Source organism: Cnephaeus nilssonii (genome assembly GCF_951640355.1).
Source record: "Cnephaeus nilssonii genome assembly, chromosome: 10".
NCBI classification, from domain to species: domain Eukaryota; kingdom Metazoa; phylum Chordata; class Mammalia; order Chiroptera; family Vespertilionidae; genus Cnephaeus; species Cnephaeus nilssonii.
Genome location: NC_137081.1, coordinates 36,907,805 through 36,929,290, shown reverse-complemented (window position 1 = coordinate 36,929,290; position 21,486 = coordinate 36,907,805). Strand labels below are relative to the sequence as shown.

The 21,486-nt window shown below is 36.9% G+C and overlaps 1 protein-coding gene and 2 pseudogenes across 3 annotated transcripts in view; 2 read left to right on the top strand and 1 right to left on the bottom strand.

Annotated features, from left to right (window-relative positions):
- Window positions 1–1,290: 1,290 nt before the first annotated feature.
- On the top strand, window positions 1,291–5,325 carry LOC307106273 (gamma-aminobutyric acid receptor-associated protein-like 2; annotated as a pseudogene). Its single transcript has one exon. The product of its transcript is annotated as a gamma-aminobutyric acid receptor-associated protein-like 2 (transcript).
- LOC307106570 (pleckstrin homology domain-containing family F member 2-like) lies at window positions 4,980–13,879 on the top strand (annotated as a pseudogene). Its single transcript has 2 exons — window positions 4,980–5,045; window positions 5,523–13,879. The product of its transcript is annotated as a pleckstrin homology domain-containing family F member 2-like (transcript).
- An 806-nt stretch (window positions 13,880–14,685) lies between these two features.
- NCKAP1 (NCK associated protein 1) overlaps window positions 14,686–21,486 on the bottom strand; it is an 88,843-nt gene continuing 82,042 nt past the window's right edge. Inside the window, exons 27-31 of the mRNA XM_079782616.1 lie at window positions 19,430–19,523; window positions 17,618–17,734; window positions 16,908–17,017; window positions 15,381–15,470; window positions 14,686–14,930 (exon numbers count right to left, since the gene is read on the bottom strand). Of these exons, the coding sequence (XP_079638742.1) occupies window positions 14,814–14,930; window positions 15,381–15,470; window positions 16,908–17,017; window positions 17,618–17,734; window positions 19,430–19,523 (528 nt within the window). The 3' untranslated portion in view covers window positions 14,686–14,813. The remainder of the gene's footprint in view (window positions 14,931–15,380; window positions 15,471–16,907; window positions 17,018–17,617; window positions 17,735–19,429; window positions 19,524–21,486) is intronic.

Below are 21,486 nucleotides of genomic sequence, written 5' to 3'. Positions count from 1 at the left end.
TGAGCTCACTGTTTATGGTATGGTCAGGAGTTTGCCAGCCCGAACATGAGAACATTCCATTCCCGAGGTAGGCAACAGCTTGAGGACAAGCACAGAGGCTTCCAACGAGCAATTGTCTAAATTCTGGGAATTGCAGGGACATTTGACATCTTTTACCTCAGTTGTATATAGTACACAAAATACAGTATAAAGTTTATATAGTAGAGAGCAGGCTCAAAATTAGTTTTAGCATTGCTTTATGTTAAAATTACATAAGAAAAAAAAACAAAACCCTGTTTCCCATCTACTAGTAAGATAGCATTTCAGACCAGAGCTAGAATACAGGATGAGTCCCATTCTTATGAGTGTAAGTTGTGATGTTATTCTATTCATAAAACCACAATGGACTCTTGAGGGCAATTTTATAAGATGCAAAACCAAATAGCCTAATAATATCAGAAAAACAACCACCATTTACTGAGTGCCTGTAATGTGGCCGAGCCCAAGCTCATCAAATCATATACACAGTCTCATTTACCTTAATATTCACAATAGCTCTTTGATATACATATTATTCCAGTTCTACACTTAAGGAAACAAACTCAGAGAATACCAAAGATTTTGCCCACAAGTGCCAGAGCTGGGATTCAAATTCCAGATTGTTTTGATGCCATGGCATCCTTCCCCACATCCACCCCCAAATCCTACCAGGAATCAGTAAATGTTCATTAAGACGAAGACTTATGACTGTATAACTAGGGGCATGTATGACACAGTAGAAGCAGCACTATACCGAGAATCAAGAAGATAATATTCTAGTCTCCACACATCTTTTTCTCTGTACTTGGTTAAATCACTTAAGCCTTGAGGAGATTGATACTAGATCATTTCTAAGGCTCTATCCTGCTAGAAAAGACTGAAATGCTCCATTATTACAAGCATTGCTGCGTCATGGGTTTTTCATTCAAGTATTAGTTATCATCTTGAAAATAAGTTCATCTTCCATAAAGGCCAAATCGTTAAATCAATCAATTATATTTACAGAGCTCTCTATGCTAATACTCGGCCAGGTGTTGTAGACTCCAAGTAGATCTCACTTCAACAGCTGGGTTCGCTTCACGAATTAACCAAAACAGCCTTTTTCTTAACAGAGAAAGTAAATGCAGTGTGACTTTGAACCTCACAAGTAAAATGAGAAAGGGCATCGCTCCTTTTATTGCACTTCGCTTTATTGTGCTTCACAGATGTTTTTGTTTGCTTTTTGTGTTTTTTGGTGTGGTTGTTTTTTTGTTTTGTTTTTGGTGGGTTGTTTTGTACAAATTAAAGGCAAGACCCTCCACCAGCAAAAAGATTATAAATCACTTTATTGCAGTGGTCTGCAACCAAACCCAAGGTATACCTGTATTTTCAAAATTGGCAAATATGTGAATGCTATCTATTACATATTGCGGAGCAGGGGAGTGAAGATAGACCGGGGAAGAAATTTGATTCAGTAGATATTAAGCTGCAGAGGATCAGAGAGAAAACGTGGAGAAATAAATTAGGATCAGGGAGAAGAGGAAGTAGACATGGTATCCCCTCACCCATTGTCATTTACCAAGGAAATATTTTTCAGTGTTTTGGGGGAAAGCATGGCACAGTAGAAGAAATATGGGCTAGAAATCCAAAGGACGTAGAGTTTCATTTCATCACTGTCACTCAATCATTTTGTGCCACTTTCCTCTTTCATTTATGAGCAATTTGGTTGTGTTGATTAAATGAGGTAACGGGCATGAAAACGCCAACTATCAAGTGGCATAATGTAAGCCCTGTGTATTCTGCTCCTTGACCTGCAGTTAAATTAGTGCAAAGCAGTTTTAATGCTCTTGGATTAAAAAAAAAAAAAATCACATTCCTATCTGAGAGATCTGAGAAACACTGTCATGATAAGAACACAGCTCTGGGCCCGATTTAAATCGTAGCTCTGCTGCGACCTTTCAGTGTGACCTGGTACGGGTTACTCACCTTTGCTCAGCTTCAGTTTCCACATCAGTAAGTGAGGACAATCATCATGTAGGGTTGTTAGGGGGACTAAGTGAGCAATCCTTGGAGGATTTCATTAGATAGAACTAAGCGGTGTCCGCGAGGCTGCGGCCGCCGGAAGTCCCGCCTGTCGCGTAGTCACCGCCGCCCCTGCTGCTGCGGCGGTGGTGCCCGCCTGCGGGGAAGCAGATGTTTAGGGAGGACCACGCGCTGGCGCACAGGTGCGTGGAATCCGCGGAGATCCGAGAAACATCCCCAGTGGGTTCCGGTGATCGTGGGCAAAGTCTCAGGCTCCCAGCGGGTGGATATTGACAAACGGAAGGATCTGGTTCCATCTGACCTTTCTGTGGCTCGGTCCACGTGGATCGTCAGGACCCGGGTCCAGCTCCCTTCCGAAAAGGCAGTCTTCCTGGTGGAGAAGACAGTCCCGCAGTCCAGCCTAACCGTGGGCAGCTTGACCAGAAGGAAAAGATGAAGATGGGCTCTGGGGGGTGCCCTCGGTGGGGAGAACACGTTTGGCTCCTGAGGGCCAGCGCTGGGCCAGGTGCACCGCACCTGCTTGTGTGTCTTGTCAATAGCCGGCCGTTTTCCCTTATGACACCAGAACCGCTTCACATAGACCTACTAGTGCATTTGTAACTGGACTGACTGCTTAATATATTGGAAGGTTTTTGTTTCCTTAGACTAGCAAGTGATCATACAGAGTTTTGTTTTCAGTTTTTCTTTTTGTGCACTGACCTCATGGCTATGCTCTCTGGAGAACTTGTTCCTCTGGGAATCACATTTAATGACGCTATTTCCATATTGAAGTGAGGTAGGTGGGGTATTAAAGTGACAGGGAGGGAGATGATGCATTTTATTCTGGACTATATTTGAAGTGTTAGATGGCTAAGTATTAAAAGCATTTAAATTAAATCCTTAGCATTCAGAACACTTGCTTTACTAGATTGGCCAACTGCCAATCATGTTGGACTGAGCTAATGTGTACCTCTTTCTGAAACTATTAAGATAAATAATTAACAATAAAACTTTCTGTTATAAAGGCAAAAAAGAAAAAACCCACAACAACTTGGTGTCTGGTACATAGCGACGTCTCAATAAAGGTTAGCTCTCATTATTACTCTAGTCAGCATTTTTGGACAAAACCCCTACTAACAGCCAAGGTCAAATTTTCCCTTCCCTCCCATCTCAAGTTCTGCCAGCTGGGCCCTGCTTCAGGCTGCACACAATGACCCTTGGACATTTTGGCCAAAGGCAAGACTTAGGAATGAACTGAAGTTCAGCTTTATCCTGGGAAGTTGTACTTTATCTGCTCCTCAGCTTCAGTTTCGGCCTTTATAAGGTCTAACAGTTGAATGCCTACTTGAGCATGCTTTCTGGCATCCACAACTTGTAATCAATGACCATATAATTACATAGGTTATGGTCATACCTAATTAGTGTGGCATCCTGATTTATGATTAATGATTGAATATTCTCCTTCAAATAAACATTTTAGATATAATGTGGGAGTGAAAATTTTCCTATCTCTAACTGCTATTACAATAAAAGCCTAACGAGGCAGGCAATCGAGGCTATCTGGTTCCTTTAGCCAGGCAGTCCCTTAGCCCTCTCTTTCACAGCAAACGTTGTGTCCACGTAATCCATTCATCCATTGCCCAGGGTCTGCTGGTCAGCCCCCGCACATGCTTTATATGTTGAATTCTATCGATCAGTTTAAGTGTGAATGTGCTTTTATAATGCAAATATTTCTTACACGATACTTGCTATAAAGATCCTCCTTCTACTGCAGGGAAGATGATAAAATTGATGTACATGCAATTAAAGAGGATATGCAAATGGAAATTCAGAAGCTATATTTTCATCTTGAGAGCCAGTTACATTACTCCATTTTTAGAACCAAGGTTTACAGACAGTAAGTGAATGCAAAAGACATTAGATAAAAAATAAAATAAGGGCATCCTGGCTGGGTGGCTCAGTCGGTTGGCGCATCGACCCATGCACCAAAAGGTTGGGGGTTTGATTCCCAGTCAGGGCACATATCCAGGTTGCGGGTTTGATCCCTGATTGGGGTGCGTGCGGGAGGCAACCAATGAATGATTCTTTCTCACATCGATGTTTCTTTTCCTCTGTCATCCTGTCTCTCGAATGAATGAATACATACATACATACATACATACATACATACAAACCTGCCTGGTCAGTGTGGCTCAGTGATTGACCCAGGAGGTCACTGGTTCAATTCCCTATCAGGACACATGGCCAAAATCAGGCACGATCCCCAGTAGGGGGAGTGCAGGAGGCAGTCAATCAATGTTTCTCTCATCAATATTTCTATCTAGCTCTCTCCCTTCCTCTCTAAAAATCAATTTTAAAAAATCAATAAAGACATTTTCAAATAAAATAAACAAGGGCAACATATCTTAGTGCTGTTGTTTTTTATAAAAACACTAGAGGCCCGGTGCACAAATTCGTGCATGTGTAGGGTCCAGCCGGCCTGCCCCCTGGTCAAACTCCTGGTCAAGGGGACAATTTGCATATTAGCCTTTTATTATATAGGATCATTCAATAGTGCATGAAGTTTCAGTTTGTCAGAATACTTTAATGAAATTTGATCATCACCAGTGACCCCCAAAACTTCAAATCCAGGAGTTAAAGAGGAAATGCTTTTAACAGTTGCTCATAATCTTAGTAATTTGATAGTAACTGTATCATGAGCTGCTCTCTGCTCTACTTAATATCTCTTCACTGCCTGGTAGAAATTAATGATTCTGAACTACACTGAAAATTTTAAATACAACTGATGTAATACAATTATAATTTTTTAATAAAATTTATTCCTGTACTTTAGAAGCTTATATCCTATGATGGTAATCTTCAGTGTAGGCCTTGGTTAAATATTAATTTCAAGTCTCAACCATTGATGATTTGGTCAATATGCACACTATGGATGTCTCGGCCATACACCACATTAAGACATGGCAATTGCTGGTGTGGGTGGTGGTGTGCCTAGAGGAGAGTCCAGCCCAGGTGGCCCTAGTGGGGTTTGACTAGAGGGGCAGGGGAGTCACCTGCAGTGGCTACACCCATTGCCACCCACCTGCCATGTCTGCACACCTGGAAGGCTGGGCTGGGAGTGCCACCGCTGCCCACACCCAGCCAGGGTGTTAGCAAAACAGGGTGGATCAGTTGGCAAACCGTGAAGTAAATACTAGATGTATAAATATAGTAGAAAACTGTTTTGTAGCAGCTGGTCCAACCTTAACTATACCTGGAAGGGTTCTTATTGGAGGAGTACTGACTAAGTTGTGCAGAAAAAGCCAAAGCAAGGCAGTTTTTTTCTTTCTTTTACATTTTTATTGATCTGAGAGAGGAAGTGAGAGGGAGAGAGAGGTAGAACCATCAATGATGAGAAAAAGTCATCAATCGGCTGCCTCCTGCACAACCCCACTGGGGATTGAGCCCGGAACCCGGGCATGTGCCCTTGACCAGAATCTAACCCGAGACCCCTCAGTCCACAGGCCAACACTCTATCCACCAAGCCAAACCGGCCAGGGCAGCAGTTTTTCTTGTTTAATGATATTCTTGTATATGGCAATATTGTCATCCAGTAGAAAAAATGTAACGTATTATTCCCCTGGAAAATGTCACTATTGATTCCATCGAAGATGAGGGAGACTTAAAGAATGGATGGCTTCTCGAGACACCAACTAAATCATCTGCAGTTTATGCTGCTACTGCCACTGAGAAATCAGAATGGATGAATCACATAAATAAATGTTACGATTTATTCTCCAAAAGTGGAAAGACACCCAGTTATGGACATGCTGTGTCTGGGTTCCTGACTTTGAGGCAACTGTTACAGAAAACAAAACTCACACCTTTAATTGTCGTCACCGTTGCTACAGATGTGGTTGTCAGTGGGCCCTGCTCTGAAAAGAGATTTTTTCTTCCCAGTCAGTCCTCTAAGCCTCTGTGGAGTTATACTTTCTGCTATGACCTACTTTCTACTGGGGACATGGCCACATGCCAGCCTACTAGATCGGACTCCTACCGTCAGTCATTGAAGTCACCTTTAAATGATGTATCTGATGATGATGATGATAGTAGTGACTAAGGACATATTTTGAAATATTAAATTGGTTATGACCATCTGAGAAATTAGCTTGGGGGGGGGTGAGTGTAAAATTCTGAGCTCTTGCTTAATTTTGCTCTAGCCATGAATTTACCCAAGAAACTTTTAACCTGTATCTCAATATATTCTAGAGAAAGTAGGACCTATTGTCATTTCCCTCAACCCCACCACTCCCACCTCCCCGCAACTCCCCACTCTTCCGCAGGGATGGCCTGCCGCTAATAAACATAGCAGATAAATTTTTGGTTTCTTATTCTTGTTTTGGATTATTTTCTTAGAAATTTGAGGAAAAGTGTTTATTTAACAGATCATGTACTAAATTGTTGTCTATTATATGTTCTAAGGAAAACTTAAATCAACGAATAATGGGAAAACTTAAAGCAACGAATAATGGAAAAAGGAATATAATGTGGTTAATAATATTAGCTTTTTTTCTTAACTATTTTAATGTTTAAGACACAGTAACAAAAATACATGATTTGGGAACACTTTGGCTTTTTCACATATCAAGTGGTGCTTTATCATAATAGCACTGTTACATAAAATAAGCCCCTACTTTCTCACTTTTAAGTTTGTTTTAAAAATACACTGGTCGCCCGGCTGGCATGGCTCCGTGGTTGAGCGACGACCTATGAACTGGGAGGTAATGGTTCGATTCCTGGACAGGGCACATGCCCAAGTTGCAGGCTCAACCCCCAGTAGGGGAAGTGCAGGAGGCAGCAGATCAATGATTCTCTCTCATCATTGATGTTTCTCTCTCTCTCTTTTTCTTTTCTGAAATCAATCAATATATCTAAAAAAATACACTGGCATTCTTTGAGGTGATGAGTGTTTATGAATAGGTATTAGAAAACTTATCATCTGACAGCTATAAATAACTAAATTTAGAGGTTCTTCATTCTTTGTGAATATTTCCCCATAATAGTTATAATTATACTTTTGTTTTATAGGTATCAAATTATAATTGTCAAATATAAATTTTAAATTGTCATTCTTAGAAATTTGGTTTGAAATTTATCCAACATAGAATTGTCATATTGCATTATATTCTATTTTCAGCAAGACATTTGTAGGTATAAATTCATTTGCTTTAACGTTATTTCTAGACTGAAAAATCTCATAAAACCCTTGAAACAGATTAAAATGCTATGATAGAGCACAGATCTACTTAGGCCAAGATTTGGAAGAAATAATATGTAAGAATGGTCGACAGACCAGTTAAGTTTGACTAGACTTCTATGGAAGTATTATCTATTCTACTGTAAAACTATCTTGAATTTAGAAATATAGTGCTACACTTTATAGTTTTAAGTCCCAAACAATATTTGTAGTTTTGTAAAACAATTGCATGTTTAATCTGTTTCTGGAATCATTTTGCAATGTATGGAACTAGAGTAGCAATTGATCTAAATTGTAAACTTTACAGTCAATCTAGATTGCTTTTGAGAAGTGGTACTTTTCACTCTGCTTAGAGGCAGCCATTAGGTTGACAGTATATTTATCATATACAATTTGATGCATTTTGCACTGCTCTCTCCATTTGTATGCTGCAAATAACTAGTCTTTCAAATATGAAAAATCAGTCTAAAGATTGTTTTAAGTTCTATTTTTTTTTAAACCTTTCAACCTGGATATATTGCATATATTATGAGGTTTGAGTCAACAACTTGTGATAAAGAAATCTTTGGTTTGGTTAAGGCACTAACTTTACTGTTAAATTGTGAAAGCATTTGAGACATGTAGCTCTCCCGGTAGGAAATGTGAAAGGCACAATAAGTTTGTTTTAATATCAAATGGACTTTTGTTTCCAAGCAATATCTCATATAATCAACATACCTGCAAAGGACCAGGAAACCTGAGAAGTGCTAATGGAGACTTCCTGGTACATAGGAGCCTACCAGATTCAGGAACCAGGAGGAATCTTCTTCAATAAAATTTGCATTGTCAACCTGTTGACATTTTTTAACAATAAAAAATACATTACAATTTAAAAAATAGACATGGCAATCACCATGGCATCTTCAATACAGCTCCATCTCTAGGTCACCCATTTTCCAGGTTTGTGGACCTCATGTAAGAGGCTGGCCAGAATGCTCCTGCACCAAGCACTTGTCCATCCATCCCACCCCGGAAATTGAGAAAGCTAGTAAGGTAAGGGTCAAAGAGAGTGCACTGAATCAGAAATGAGAAATGGCCCTCTATGGCTAGATTCCTGACTTTAGATTGCTAATTTATCCTATTTTGTTATTTTCTGGTCAGAATGACAGGCTGAAAACTTTTCTTGGAAATGAAACATTCCAGAGTTAGGCATGCTTGATCTCGAATGTTAATGATAGCAATGTGTAAGGAAAGTTTGGTTCAGACAAGAATGAAAGTTTAATATACTTAATGCAACTTTCCACTCTGAAAATAAAACCAAAGTAGAGTCAATATATATTACTTAATTTTCCTTTCAATTCAATAGGATCAAATAACTAAACAAACACTTTTTGCCAATTAAAACATTTAAAATTTCAAACAAATTCTTTCCCCAAGGACAAATGTCATGGCAATCTTTAGAATTTTGAGGACATATTGTCTATTTGGAAATTCAGGCCAAGGCCATCAAATGAAACCATGGTGCATGCTCAAGTGGCTAAAAAGAGATGAAGGACAGATGTAAGAAGTTACACTACTTCAAGGATTATTCATTCACAAAAGTCTCTCCGAATGACTCAGCTAAAATCTTCCAACTGGTAAGTCATTATAATAGAAGGGTGGGCATGTTTATATGCAAATTAACTAGATTACAGTTCACTACCTTATAGGACATGGGCTTAGTTTAGAAGGCCTGATGATGTATAATAGACTTTACCCATTCTCAGATTAATGCCACAGCCTATCAGTAAATTCAGTTTGTTTCCTTCTTTATAACCGACCTCCCTACCTTAGACTGGATTTGTTAACTTTGAATTTATAAGCAAAGAACAAAGGAAGAAGACAAGCAGACCAGAAAAAGAAAAGAGCTAGTTTTGTGACTGAAACACGAAGTAGTAAACTTCTACTTCTCATACGTGCCAAGTTTGTTCTTGCCTTCTGGGCCTTTATGTTCAGTGTTCACTCTGCCCTATTTCTGGTTCCTTCTCATCCTCCATGTATCAGCCCAAATGCTTCTTTTACAGAGGCCTTCCCCGATGACTTTCTAGTGTCCCAAACAACTCCCTCCCCCACTCCTCAGCCCAACACCCTGTCTTTCCCTCTCATTATCACAAGTTTACTCCCCTACTATCTACCATCATTACAATGCAAACTCTACTATAAAAGGGGAACTTCTCTACTTTGATCACCATTATATCCAGGCATCTTAAAATATTTGCTAAAGACTGAATAGAGAAGTGGCAGAAAGTGATTAGGAAAGTACAAATGACCAACAGGACGATCCAGATTGGGAAGTCCTGGGAAGCACCTGTGCCAAGCTCTATGATTACCTCTGGAAAATAGAAGGCAGGAAAAATCTATAATAATAAAAGCATAATATTCTAATTAGACCAGACAGCCTAACAACCTTCTGAACGAAGCCGGGGCTGCAAGGGCTGAGCCTCTTGCACAAATTTCGTGCATCAGGCCTCTAGTTAAGAGATAAGTTGGACAAAAGAAAGGGAGGGGGAAAAAGAAATAAGTAAGAGTCTAAAGGAAAAGAAAGGAAGATCTCTCCTCTGAATTCCGAGGCACTGTTTTACTTGCTAGGGAAATACAAATATATTGCTGGCTTAAACTAAATGGATCCCATCCAGCTGATACTGGCTCAATTGCATCAGATTCTCACAACTATCACCACAGCACTATGTCAAGTATAAACCGTAAAGGCAGGCTCTGACTTTTTTCTGGACTCAACCTTCTCTTACCTCTAAGGTCCCAGCAGTCTTTTTTCCTGAATAAATACCAGAACCCCAGGCCTATGGCAATGAACTTTGAAAAATTTTCCATCCTTTTTGGGTTAGAAATTGCAACATTATCACAACACAATAATCAGCTGACTAAAATATAATTTAAACAGCACAAAGTTCACTCTAAGCTCCTGGAAGACCGGGTAAGATTTTGCACATCTTTTTGTTCCTCACAGTACAGGCATATGCTCCAAACTGATTGACCCAGTACTGTGACCAGAGATCAAGGTAAGGATTACAGTAAATAAAGATAAAATAAATTAATGACAGATAGGGCAGCAATTTCTTCTCAGGGAACTATCTTAATTACATTTAAAATCTATGATATAGATTTCTATTTCCTCTGTATGTTTAATAACAAAAACACCACTTTACCTAGATTCCATAGCATTTTGTAAAATGGGAAAACTTTCTATAAAATGAAGTGTAGGGTGGCAGGAATGATAATGTTAGATTAACATTAAAATATAAAGAGCTTTTACAAATTAATTTTAGAATTTAATTGAAAGACAAAGTTCAGTATTAATTACACCACTTTAGGAGGAAAAATTGGGGGGGGTGGTCTTTTCCTTTATTGAAAATTATGTATACCATGTTATTAATACAAAAGGCAAGGAAAATCTTACAACTTTTTGCCTTAGTTGTTTTATTAGAGAACATAAAGTTTTCCAAATAACACCTCTGAGAAATGAGGCTTAAATTGATATAGCCTCCTACATATAGTATCTAAATACACAACAGTATCTTTCTAAATCAGCTCTATCATTTGTAAGATACCTATTTAATAGTATACATTTAGAATAAAGGAATTAGAATCTTGGTGTAATTTCAATCTACTCTGAAGTACATATATTTAAATTGAACATCTTTCATTCTTTAACAGGTATATATCCTTTTCATATCAATTCTTTAACAGGTATATATCCTTTTCATATCAATGCTGTTCTTAACTTAGATTTGAAAATAAATGTCCTATACCTCTAAAAGTCCACTAAAATTCAATTATCAAAGCACTTGTAACAGTTATGTTATTAGTATATTTTAAAAGTCATATCACTATACTCAAGATTATATGGGGTTGATTTCAGTCCTAACTACATGTACTAAATTATTTTATATATGAAATAAGTGTTTGGTATTTTAAAAGAAAATCTTTAAAACACTCCAATTGAAAATAATAAAAAAGAATGAAATGAGCAGTTTCATTAAAGAAATAAAAACAAAAAAACCTACAAAATATATATATTTATGTATTTAATATATAAAAATAAACCTACAAAACAAATCTATAAAAGGATATTCTACCTCACAATAAGCAAAGCTATACAAATTTTTAAAAGATTTATGCTTCACTTTTTGAAGAGGCAAGGATGCATTGGTAACAGTGGAGGAATTAAAATAGACAATTGCAGAGGTAATCTTATTGGAGGGAAATCCTACCTAATAAAATAGTAATATGTAAATTGACCGCACCTTCGCTACGCCAAGCCACGCCCACCAGCCAAAGCCACACCCACCAGCCAATCAGGGCAAGTATGCAAATTACCCAACAAAGATGGCGGTTAATTTGCATATGCTGAGAGAGGGAGGAGTGAAGACTGAAGACAACTTAGAAGGAAGAGGGAGGAAAAGCAGAAAGCAAGGTGGCTGCCAGAGGGAAAGCCCAGGCGGGGCGGGGCAGGGAGGGGCGGAGCGGGGCAGGCGGCAGTGGCAAGCGGGTGCAGGCATGGTGGCCGCAAAGGCGGCGGCAGCGGCAGCGCACGCGGCCACAACAGCCACTTGCAGGATTTTCCTGCAAATGGGCTACTAGTCTAATAATATGTATCAAAGTTTAAAATGTATACATCCTTCCGCTAAGTAATCTAAATTTTTGAGAAATTATGCTAAGGATATAATAGGACAAGTTCATCAAGATACAGATACAAGGTATTTGTAATAATGAAAAACAAGAAATGGCCTAAATATCCATCCAAATGAAAATTTTAAAATAGCTATGGTATATATGGAGGCATTAAAAAAACATATCAAAGACCTTTTTCCACTATTGAGTGAAACAAGCAGATTACAGCCAAGCTACATGGTATGATCACATTATAGTAGAGAAAGCAACAAAAACAGTATGTTCTAGTGTAAGTTTAGAAGAAAATAAGAAAAGTTAACCTAAGATATTTAAAATAGTAGTTGTCAATTTAACTTCAATTTTCCAAGTTACTTTTGCCTTTTTGTTTTTGTTATTAATCCTCACCCAAGGATACTTTTCTATTGATTTTTAGAGAGTGGAAGGGAGGGGGAGAGACAGAGAGAGAGAGAGAGAGAGAGAGAGAGAGAGATCAATGTGAGAGACACACATTGATTGGTTGCCTCCTGCACTGGGGCCAGGGATCGAGCCTGCAACCAAGGTATGTTTGGTCCCTTGACTGTAATCGAACCCAAGGCCCTTCAGTCCACGGGCCAACACTATCCACTGAGCCAAACTGGCTAGGGTTCTTTCGCACTGCCCCCCCCACCCCCCCGCCTTTTTTTTTTAAGTAGAATGACTATCTGTAAAGAATAAACAATACACCAGCCAGGCAGTCAGTCAGTTTGGTATTTGAGAAAAAAACTGGGACTAGACAAACTTCACATGACGAAAAGTGATCTTTTCTTGGCCTGAACAGGGATAAATAATGTCTCATTTACATCCATATGCCTTTCCACATATTACCCCAATCAAAGTGCACAAATCAAATGCCTACTTGACCTTGCAGGATATCATTATTGATAAATTACCACTCTAGGATCCTGACATTTCAAAACAAACAACATTTAATCTTAGTTTCAACTGTTCACTGTGTAATCAGGCTATTTCAAGTCTAAAACTACTTCATTTAAATATTTCTTCTCTTTTAAAAAATCCTCACAGTACTGAGAAATTTTAATAGATAGCAACAACTATTCCCTGCTTTAAATATAGACTGGAGAAATCACATACAAAATCCTATATAATAAAAGCCTAATATGCTAAGTGTCAGGTTGGCCATTCAACCAATCAAAGCGTAATATGGTAATGATATGCTAAAGCCACTCAACCGCTTGCTAAGACGTGCACTGACCACCAGGGGGCAGACGCTCCAACTGGTAGGTTAGCTTTCTGCTGGGGTCTGGCCTATCAGGATGAGCAAGACGGGCCAGACACGCCCTGGAGCCCTACTGCAGTCCCTCCCTAGCCCCAATCATGCACTGGTGGGGTCCCTCGGCCTGGCCTGTGCCCTCTCGCAATCCGGGCTGAGGGACCTCCCCCCCTAAGTGCACGAATTTCATGCACCACGCCTCTAATAGCATTATAATCTTGTGGCGTCTCAATTTCATTTCACTCTATGTATCTGAACAAAGAAAAAGATAACTGAGGACACAGCAACTTTCTTTATCTTAACACAAGGTACCAGTGTATACATAACAAACTGTGAACAACAGAGGCTCTGATACCAGAAACACAGTCTTTACAATGCCAATCAAAGAGCAAAACATCTGGTCAGCTTTTAAACAAAATGGGCTGCTCGGCCCTCCATGTCAACCACCAAGAAACAGGCCCTTGATGTCTTTCCCATTCATTACTGATGTAGTTCTCAACATTTTCACTAGTTCCACGATCATTCCTTCTCCCCTCCCCCATCCTTTCAAGTAACTCTGTCCATCTATCTGGTCACAGATACAATTAGCAAGCTGATGTCACACAAGTTTCCTTTTAGTTCTGAATTTTAAAAAATGTTACATAATTTTATTTTCTAATTTTAATATTTTTCCAGTGGGATGTTTTTCAAAACATTTAAACAAACCTTATAATAGCTGACCTAGTGTCAAATGCTATATTTAGACATTTCTAAACTAAAGCTTATTTTAAACTAATACTTTCATATTATTGAATAAATTGCTAAGGATCCCAAATTAAAGAAATCATTAAAAATGTGATACAGTCTAGTGTTTATTTTATGTTATGGCAGGTACACTTGATTTTCAAAAATTTAAAACATATAAAAAGTGGTTAGGGACTAACATTTGTATCAACAATTGATAGTGTTTAAGATTATTTATTATACAGCAGGGTACAATGGTAGTGCTAATGCCAATAGGGCACCATGGAAGTTAGTCTAAAAATTATCACTAGGCTTTATACAAGCAACAACATGTGTTGCTGTTTTAGAATTTCAGGACATAGTCTGCTTCTAATGCTAAGCAGTCCTTTAACATTTTTAATGTTATACAGTGTTATAGTATTTAGTTTGGCAAATGTTTCAAAATAAAGTAGAAATGTATTCATAACATCACAGAAATGCACATCCAGTTTTGTTTTCAATAAGAACCATAGGTACAGATCAGAACTCTTCCCTATATGAAATAATTTACACACAGATGAATGCTATATCACTATCTAAAATAATCACTAAATACAATTCTTTTTCAGAAATAAACAAGCAAAGGTTTTTTTCATTATCAAATATCAAAAACATAGAGATAATGTATATTTTTCAAACAAATGATACTCTAAAATTATAGGAATAATTTCTGTGAATTCAGTGAATGTGCAACCAAAATCAACGAAGTATATTGTAGTACAACTATATTAAGAAACCAATGATCAGAAAATACAACCATATGAAAAAAATTTATAATCCACAAAACTGTTTTTCAGGCCTTAAGGTAAAATAGCTCCACAGTTTACAGGTAAAACCCAGGCAACAAAAATGCGTGCTTGTCTTCAATAAGTAGATATTTTATGCAGAAGATGTAACACTTTGCTTGTAGACAGCATGGTATGCATTTCTCAGCAAGACATAAGGAAAACAAGATTCCAAAAGATCCATTGTCAGGAATGGGGATTCCTGCACAATCTGAAAAATTCCAAAATGCATTAGAATTCTAATTATTTATTAAGCGAACATTTACTGACAACTAATAACCATAATTTTACATTGTTACATTGTTCTTACTAGAAATAGACACAACTTATTTTCCCTTTACTTTAAAAACTGAAAGATAAATGTGACACAGTGAATGCTCTCAGAAATCAAGTTAACCAATGGGAACATACAAAGAATACCTTATAAGTAATGCTAATCTTTTATTCTGTTGTTTTCTGATATGATTACCATACTGTAAAATACAGGTGATTGTCATTCTTTTCAGCAATTTTAGAAAATGTGCGGTTTGGGTGGAGTGAGCACCAGGAATCAAAAAAGCACCTCAGCTCTTACTGTTATTTAATCACTAAAAGCCAAGAAAAGACTATCAAGAATGATTGGAACTTCTTTATTGTCACTAAAAATTAAAATGAGACTTACCATATCTAGCAGTAAATAAACAGATTCTCTATTTCTTGTTGTTGTTTTGTCAGTCTCCTGGCCAATTTTCAGTAGACTGGAGGATGCAAGCTTAAAAGTTCACACACATTTTAAATAAATATTTTAAATAAAATGCTCACCAGTTACTTGTTTATTTTCAGTATGCTTGAACTTACAGCAAATTTCAATCACTCAGTTGCTTATATAATGAGCAATTAAATGACAAGATAAACGCAGATCTTTACATTCAAGCAATAATTTAGAGCGCTATCCTATATAATAAAAGGGTAATATGCAAATTGACCCTAACGGCAGAAAAACCGGGAACAACCAGTCACTATGACATAAACTGACCACCAGGGGGCAGACGCTCAATGCAGGAGCTGCCCTCTGGAGCTCAGTGCACTCCCACAAGGGAAGCTCTGCTCAGCCATAAGCTGGGGAGCGGGCCTAAGCTGGCAGGTAGACATCCCCCGAGGGCTCCTGGGCTGCCAGAGGGATGTCTGACTGCCAGCTTAGGCCCAATCCCCTGGGGAGCAGGCCTAAGCCAGCAGGTAGACATCCCCTGAGGGGTCCCAGACTGTGAGAGAGCACAAGCCTGGCTGAAGGCGCCCCCCCACCCCCGGGAAAAAAATTTCGTGCACCGGGACCCTAGTTAAGGCATAAACAGATACAAAAATAAATGTAATTAAATATTCTTATTGGTCTTTAAAACTGATATTTTTCAGGAAAAAAGTGGGTTTTTTATCTTTCTTATATTTGTTTTAACTATATTTCTTAGTTCCCAAATAAGAAAATTTCACACCAAGTTTGAATTAATGGGACATTAGGACATTAAGTCTCGAATAAAAGAAATACAGGAAATGAAAAGAAAATTTAAATCTCAATACTGTTTTCTTTGAAACAGACATTATTTTCTCAAGTTAGTACTATAATTGCTTTAAATGTTTTAAAAATAAACTTTTCTAAAAAGCTAACAGGATTTATAAGTTGAAAAGAAACATTATTCTAGTGTTCATTATACCATGATGCATCTTTCCTTTAAGTAAAATATGGAAAAGCTACATTGATAAAGGAAAGAGAACTACACTAACATAGAAACTAAGCTACACTTCATCAGGCCAGAGTTAGCACAACTACCCTCTTTTGGAAGTAGTCTGTCACCATTAACAGTCTTTCTCCAAATAAATAAATATAAAATATATCCTTTTAGACAGAACATCTTTTCTTTGCCTCAATTTTCCTTTGTTTTGTTTTTCCCTTTTTAAACCCTAGACAAAATTCTAAGGTACTACAAACATCAGCTTAGAAAAAAGGTCATCCTGCAGAGCTCAAAAACTGGGAGACTTCCATGTCAAGGGGGAAAAATGCAAAACCAACTACTCCTTGATTTAATGCCCTTCCTTACCTGTTCCTCCTCCCTGCCCCCCAAATTAGTTAATTAAGAGAATTTACTCTCTTACATCTCATAGTTATTTTAAATTTTCTTTATAAAATGTACTAAGTTTTGCTACTGATAATACATACCGCCAGAAATTCTTTAAGACGATCTTCAATGCTTCCTTTGTGAATTGTAAACAAAGCTGCAGCAATCTGGTTGATGGCTTTGGCCAAGCAATGTATGTTGTTGCAATGCCCTGAGAAAGTGCAAATAGGGTTTGTGGTTTCTGTGTGACCCCCCAAATATCAAATAAGACATAGAGAGCAGATCTTGAATGACTTCACAATCTACATAAATAGTGGCATGATTAAAAACAAGGCTGGGGCATAATCTGCCTTGCTCTCCTTTCACTTTCATGAGGACTAGTACTTTTAAAAATAGCATACCAAGTGAGCAACAAATGATTATGTCTGTATTAAACAAACAATTAAATCCCTAAAAGAAATCTTACATCAGTTTTATCATGTCTTAGACACTTAAAAAAAGAAATGCTTAGCTGCTTTACAAACATTTTCTTATCCAATCCTTAAAATAATCCTAAGAGTTAGATACACCCTTCACCATCCATCCCTGCCACACATACATTCAAGCACCCATAAGCTCACATAAACACATTTCCTATATCAGAAAATTGGGATTTAGAAAAAGAAATACCAACTATTTAGGTTACAAAGCTAGTAAGTGGCAGAACTTAACCCACATTTTATTATAAAAAAATATTAATTACTTGAAAAGTATCTGACATATCAAAACTCTTAACTTTTCCATTGACAAAATAATTTTAGACCACAATTACCTTCTATAGCAGGGCTATACTGAGACATCACATTACTGGCCAGTGTTGGCAAAGAAACTGCCACAAAGACCATGAGGAGACAGGCAATTTTATATTCTTCTTCTGGACTTATGTTTTCTAAGGGAGAAAAATTAAAAATAAAACCAAGGTATTTCTTCTAGATTAGTTAAAGAGTTGATCATCTAAACCAGAAAAAGCAAATTTAAATTTTTATATAAGGTATTTTACTCTGCCTCTACAGAACTGACCACAGTTTTGTTACAAGAAATACAGAATGAATATAAATAATATATGTTACTATTGGCTATTATCAATTCCCCAGGCATATTTCAAAGACTGCTAATATTTTTAAATTGTAAGATTACAGGGCAAAAAATATAATTAGGATAATTGAAACCCAAAATTTCCTTATTGAAAACTGATGATAAAATTATTTACAAGAAAATTCTATTTACTACAGTTTAGAAAATTTATTATCTCATAAAATCCTTAATATTTTTTTATCTAAAAGATATGAATGTAATTTGAATTGTACTATTTAAAAGGCATAAATGTGCAAAGTGGGCTGGATTTCCAACCTCTCCATCTTAGAAGACAGAAGGAACCAGTCATACATGAAAATAACTAGCATTACCCAAGGCTTTTAAGATATAAGCCTTTCAAAAATATTTATTGTATTGTGAACCAAAATTGTGGATTATCTTGTACCTGGGAACTTCTAGTCATCCTACTATTCACCACCACATATAACTAAGAGTTGAACATAAGAAAAGAGCCAAAATATGTTTTTAAAATTTGGTTGATTATGAAAAATACAGCTGTAGCAAATTACATAATAGTAGTAATTATCCATGTGACTATAATTAACATACTGCATGAATTACAAACATAAAGCAATATTAAATCAAAAAAGAACTGATGAACTCAGTGATACAGGCAAAGGACTAGGGGAGGGCATTTTAGTACCAGAAACAGATGAAATGTTATCTACTTTGTAGACAAATCTAGAAATATCTAGAGCATTCTGGGTACTACATTTCACAGGGCTGGCCTCAAAATCTTTTAAATGTTTAATATTACATAATAATACAAAGAATCTTTATGGTTAGTAGCTCTAGTCCTATTTTTAAAAGGACACCCTTTTTCTAGGTATCATCTCCATTAGCATACAAATAAATATGGGCATAAACCTTTATTTTCCCACCTCAAAAAAACTTTCTCTTGATTTTACTTCTGCCTCCAGTTACTATAATTTTATTTCTTTGCTCTTCTTTAAAGTAAAACTCTTTGAGAGTTTATCTCTAAATCCTTTTCTCCTATTCTCTCTTAAGCCCTTGCTAATCTGGGCTTTGCCCTGGAAATTCCATTGACACTGCATCACCCATTAATTCTACACAGCTGATCATTCCTTTTACACTTTCCTGGAATCTACTGTTTCCTGGTTTTTCTTATCCTTTACTGGTTCTTCCTTCTCAGTTTTTTGTTTGTTTTTAGTAGTTCCTCCTCTTTTCTCTGAGCTCTTAAAGTGGAGAGCATCCCAGGACTCAGACTGCATCTACTCCACTAAATAGATTTAGTAATCTAATTCAGTTTTATGACTTACATAATCTAATCTGTATGATGACTATGCTGTAACTTAAGTTCCAGAATACAGAAATCTTTGTCTTTCTGTAATTTACCAAAAAAAAAAAAAAAAAAGAAAAAAGCTTGACATAAAGTAGGCATTTGAATAAACAGATTATATCACATCTATATCTGTGTTGCTCTGGTAATTTTAACTAAGACTACTACATATTTACTAACGCATTTTACCTGATTTTTGTGAAGAAAGAGCTACAACAAGGGCAGGATCAATCTCACAAGGCAATCCAGCAGCTGATGATAACTCATATACATTCATTGCAACCTGAAAAAGATATAAGAATTACAGAGTAAGAAATATTCTAACAAATTTCTGAGAAATCTCACTTCAGTAAGAAAAGATATATTGTTTAAATTAGAGTCTGCCTACAAGAACACTAGAGAATTTTGAAAACTTGCTTGAAGCAGGAGGTACAGCAAAACTAAGCTACATTGAGTAGATGATTTGGAACTTTGTGGTGTGTTGCTGCTGGTTATAACTTCCTACTGTTAGCCAAACAAAACTTGTATACTTTCTGTGGCAAATTCCAACAGAATCATTCTTTTTTTTTTTTTTTTAAATATATTTTATTGATTTTTTACAGAGAGGAAGGGAGAGGGATAGAGAGCTAGAAACATCGATGAGAGCGAATCATCGACCAGCTGCCTCCTGCACACCCCCTACCAGGGATGTGCCTGCAGCCAATGTACATGCCCTAGACCGGAATCGAACCTGGGACCTTTCAGTCCGCAGACCGACGCTCTATCCATTGAGCCAAACCGGTTTCGGCCAGAATCATTCTTAAGTTATTATTTTTCTTAGAAGCATGGATGTAAAATGTCAAGCCAAAAGAGATGAATAAATGAACAAAAGTGAATCAAAAGTACTGGACTTATGTTTATATCCATATTTATTGAGTGAAAAATTATAGTGGCTTCATCATATCTATAATGTGATATAGTTACTATAACAGCTTTAGGGAATACTGATTTAAAATCTGATCAAGGAATCTCTAATGACTAAAGTAATTTTTTTGGTATCATATATGGACTCCAAATACTTAAGATATTCTGCTGTTCCACACCTGTTAAAAACTACCTACATAATTGGTTACCTTTGATATTACAACAAAGAAGTATAAGGTATGAAGTAAAACATCTTAAAATAAATGGAAATTTCCATGGATTAAGTTCTAGATAAACACACAGGATGTGATCCATTATTCACTCTACCCACAAAAATTAACTCAAAATTAACTATAAAATTCTTAGAAGAAAACATATGCATAAATCTTTATGACTTTGGGTTAGGCAATGGTTTTTTAGATAGAAGCAATAATAGAAAAAAATAGATAAACTGGATTTCATCAAAATTAAAAACTTTAGTTCTTCAGAGGACACTATGAAGAAAATGAAATAAACCCACAGAATAGAAAAGATTTGCAAATCATGTACCTATTAATGAACTTGTATCCAGAATGTATAAAGAACACTTACACCTCAAAATTAAAAACAACCAATTTGAAAAATGAGCAAAAGTATCTGAATAGACATTTCTCGAAAAAAGATATACAGTTAATAAGCACCTGAAAATACGTTCAACATATTTGCCACCAGAAAAATGTAAATCAAAACAATGAGATTTCACACACATAGTGTGTGCCATTCCACACACACTAGAATGACTGTAATTAAGAAGACAGATAATAACAAGTACTGACGAGAATATAGAGAAAGTGAAACCACCATATACTGCTAGTGGAAATGCAAAATGATATAGCCACTTTAAAACCAATTTGGCAGTTTTCCAAAAGGATAAAAAACACAAAGTTTCCATATGACACAGCAATTCCACTCCTGGAATATTACCCAAGAGAAATGAAAGCATATGTCCATACAAACACTTGTTCATGAATCTTGTTAGTAGCATTATTTATAATAGCCTAAAAGTGAAAACAATCCAAATGCTAATCAATTTAATGAATGGATAAATAAAACTATGGTATACAGCCAGACAATGGAATATCATTTGTCAATGAAAAATGAAGTACTGTCCAGCTGCGGTGGCTCAGTTGTTGAGCAGCAACCTATGAACCAGGAGGTCACGGTTCGATTCCCAGTCAGGGCACATACTGAAAGTTTGCTGGAATTTAAATACCATTATATCAGGTGCTAAGAGAATTGGATGGTTACACAGAATACTAATTAGTATTCTCATGACCTGCACACCAGTGTCTTCTCAAGGACTA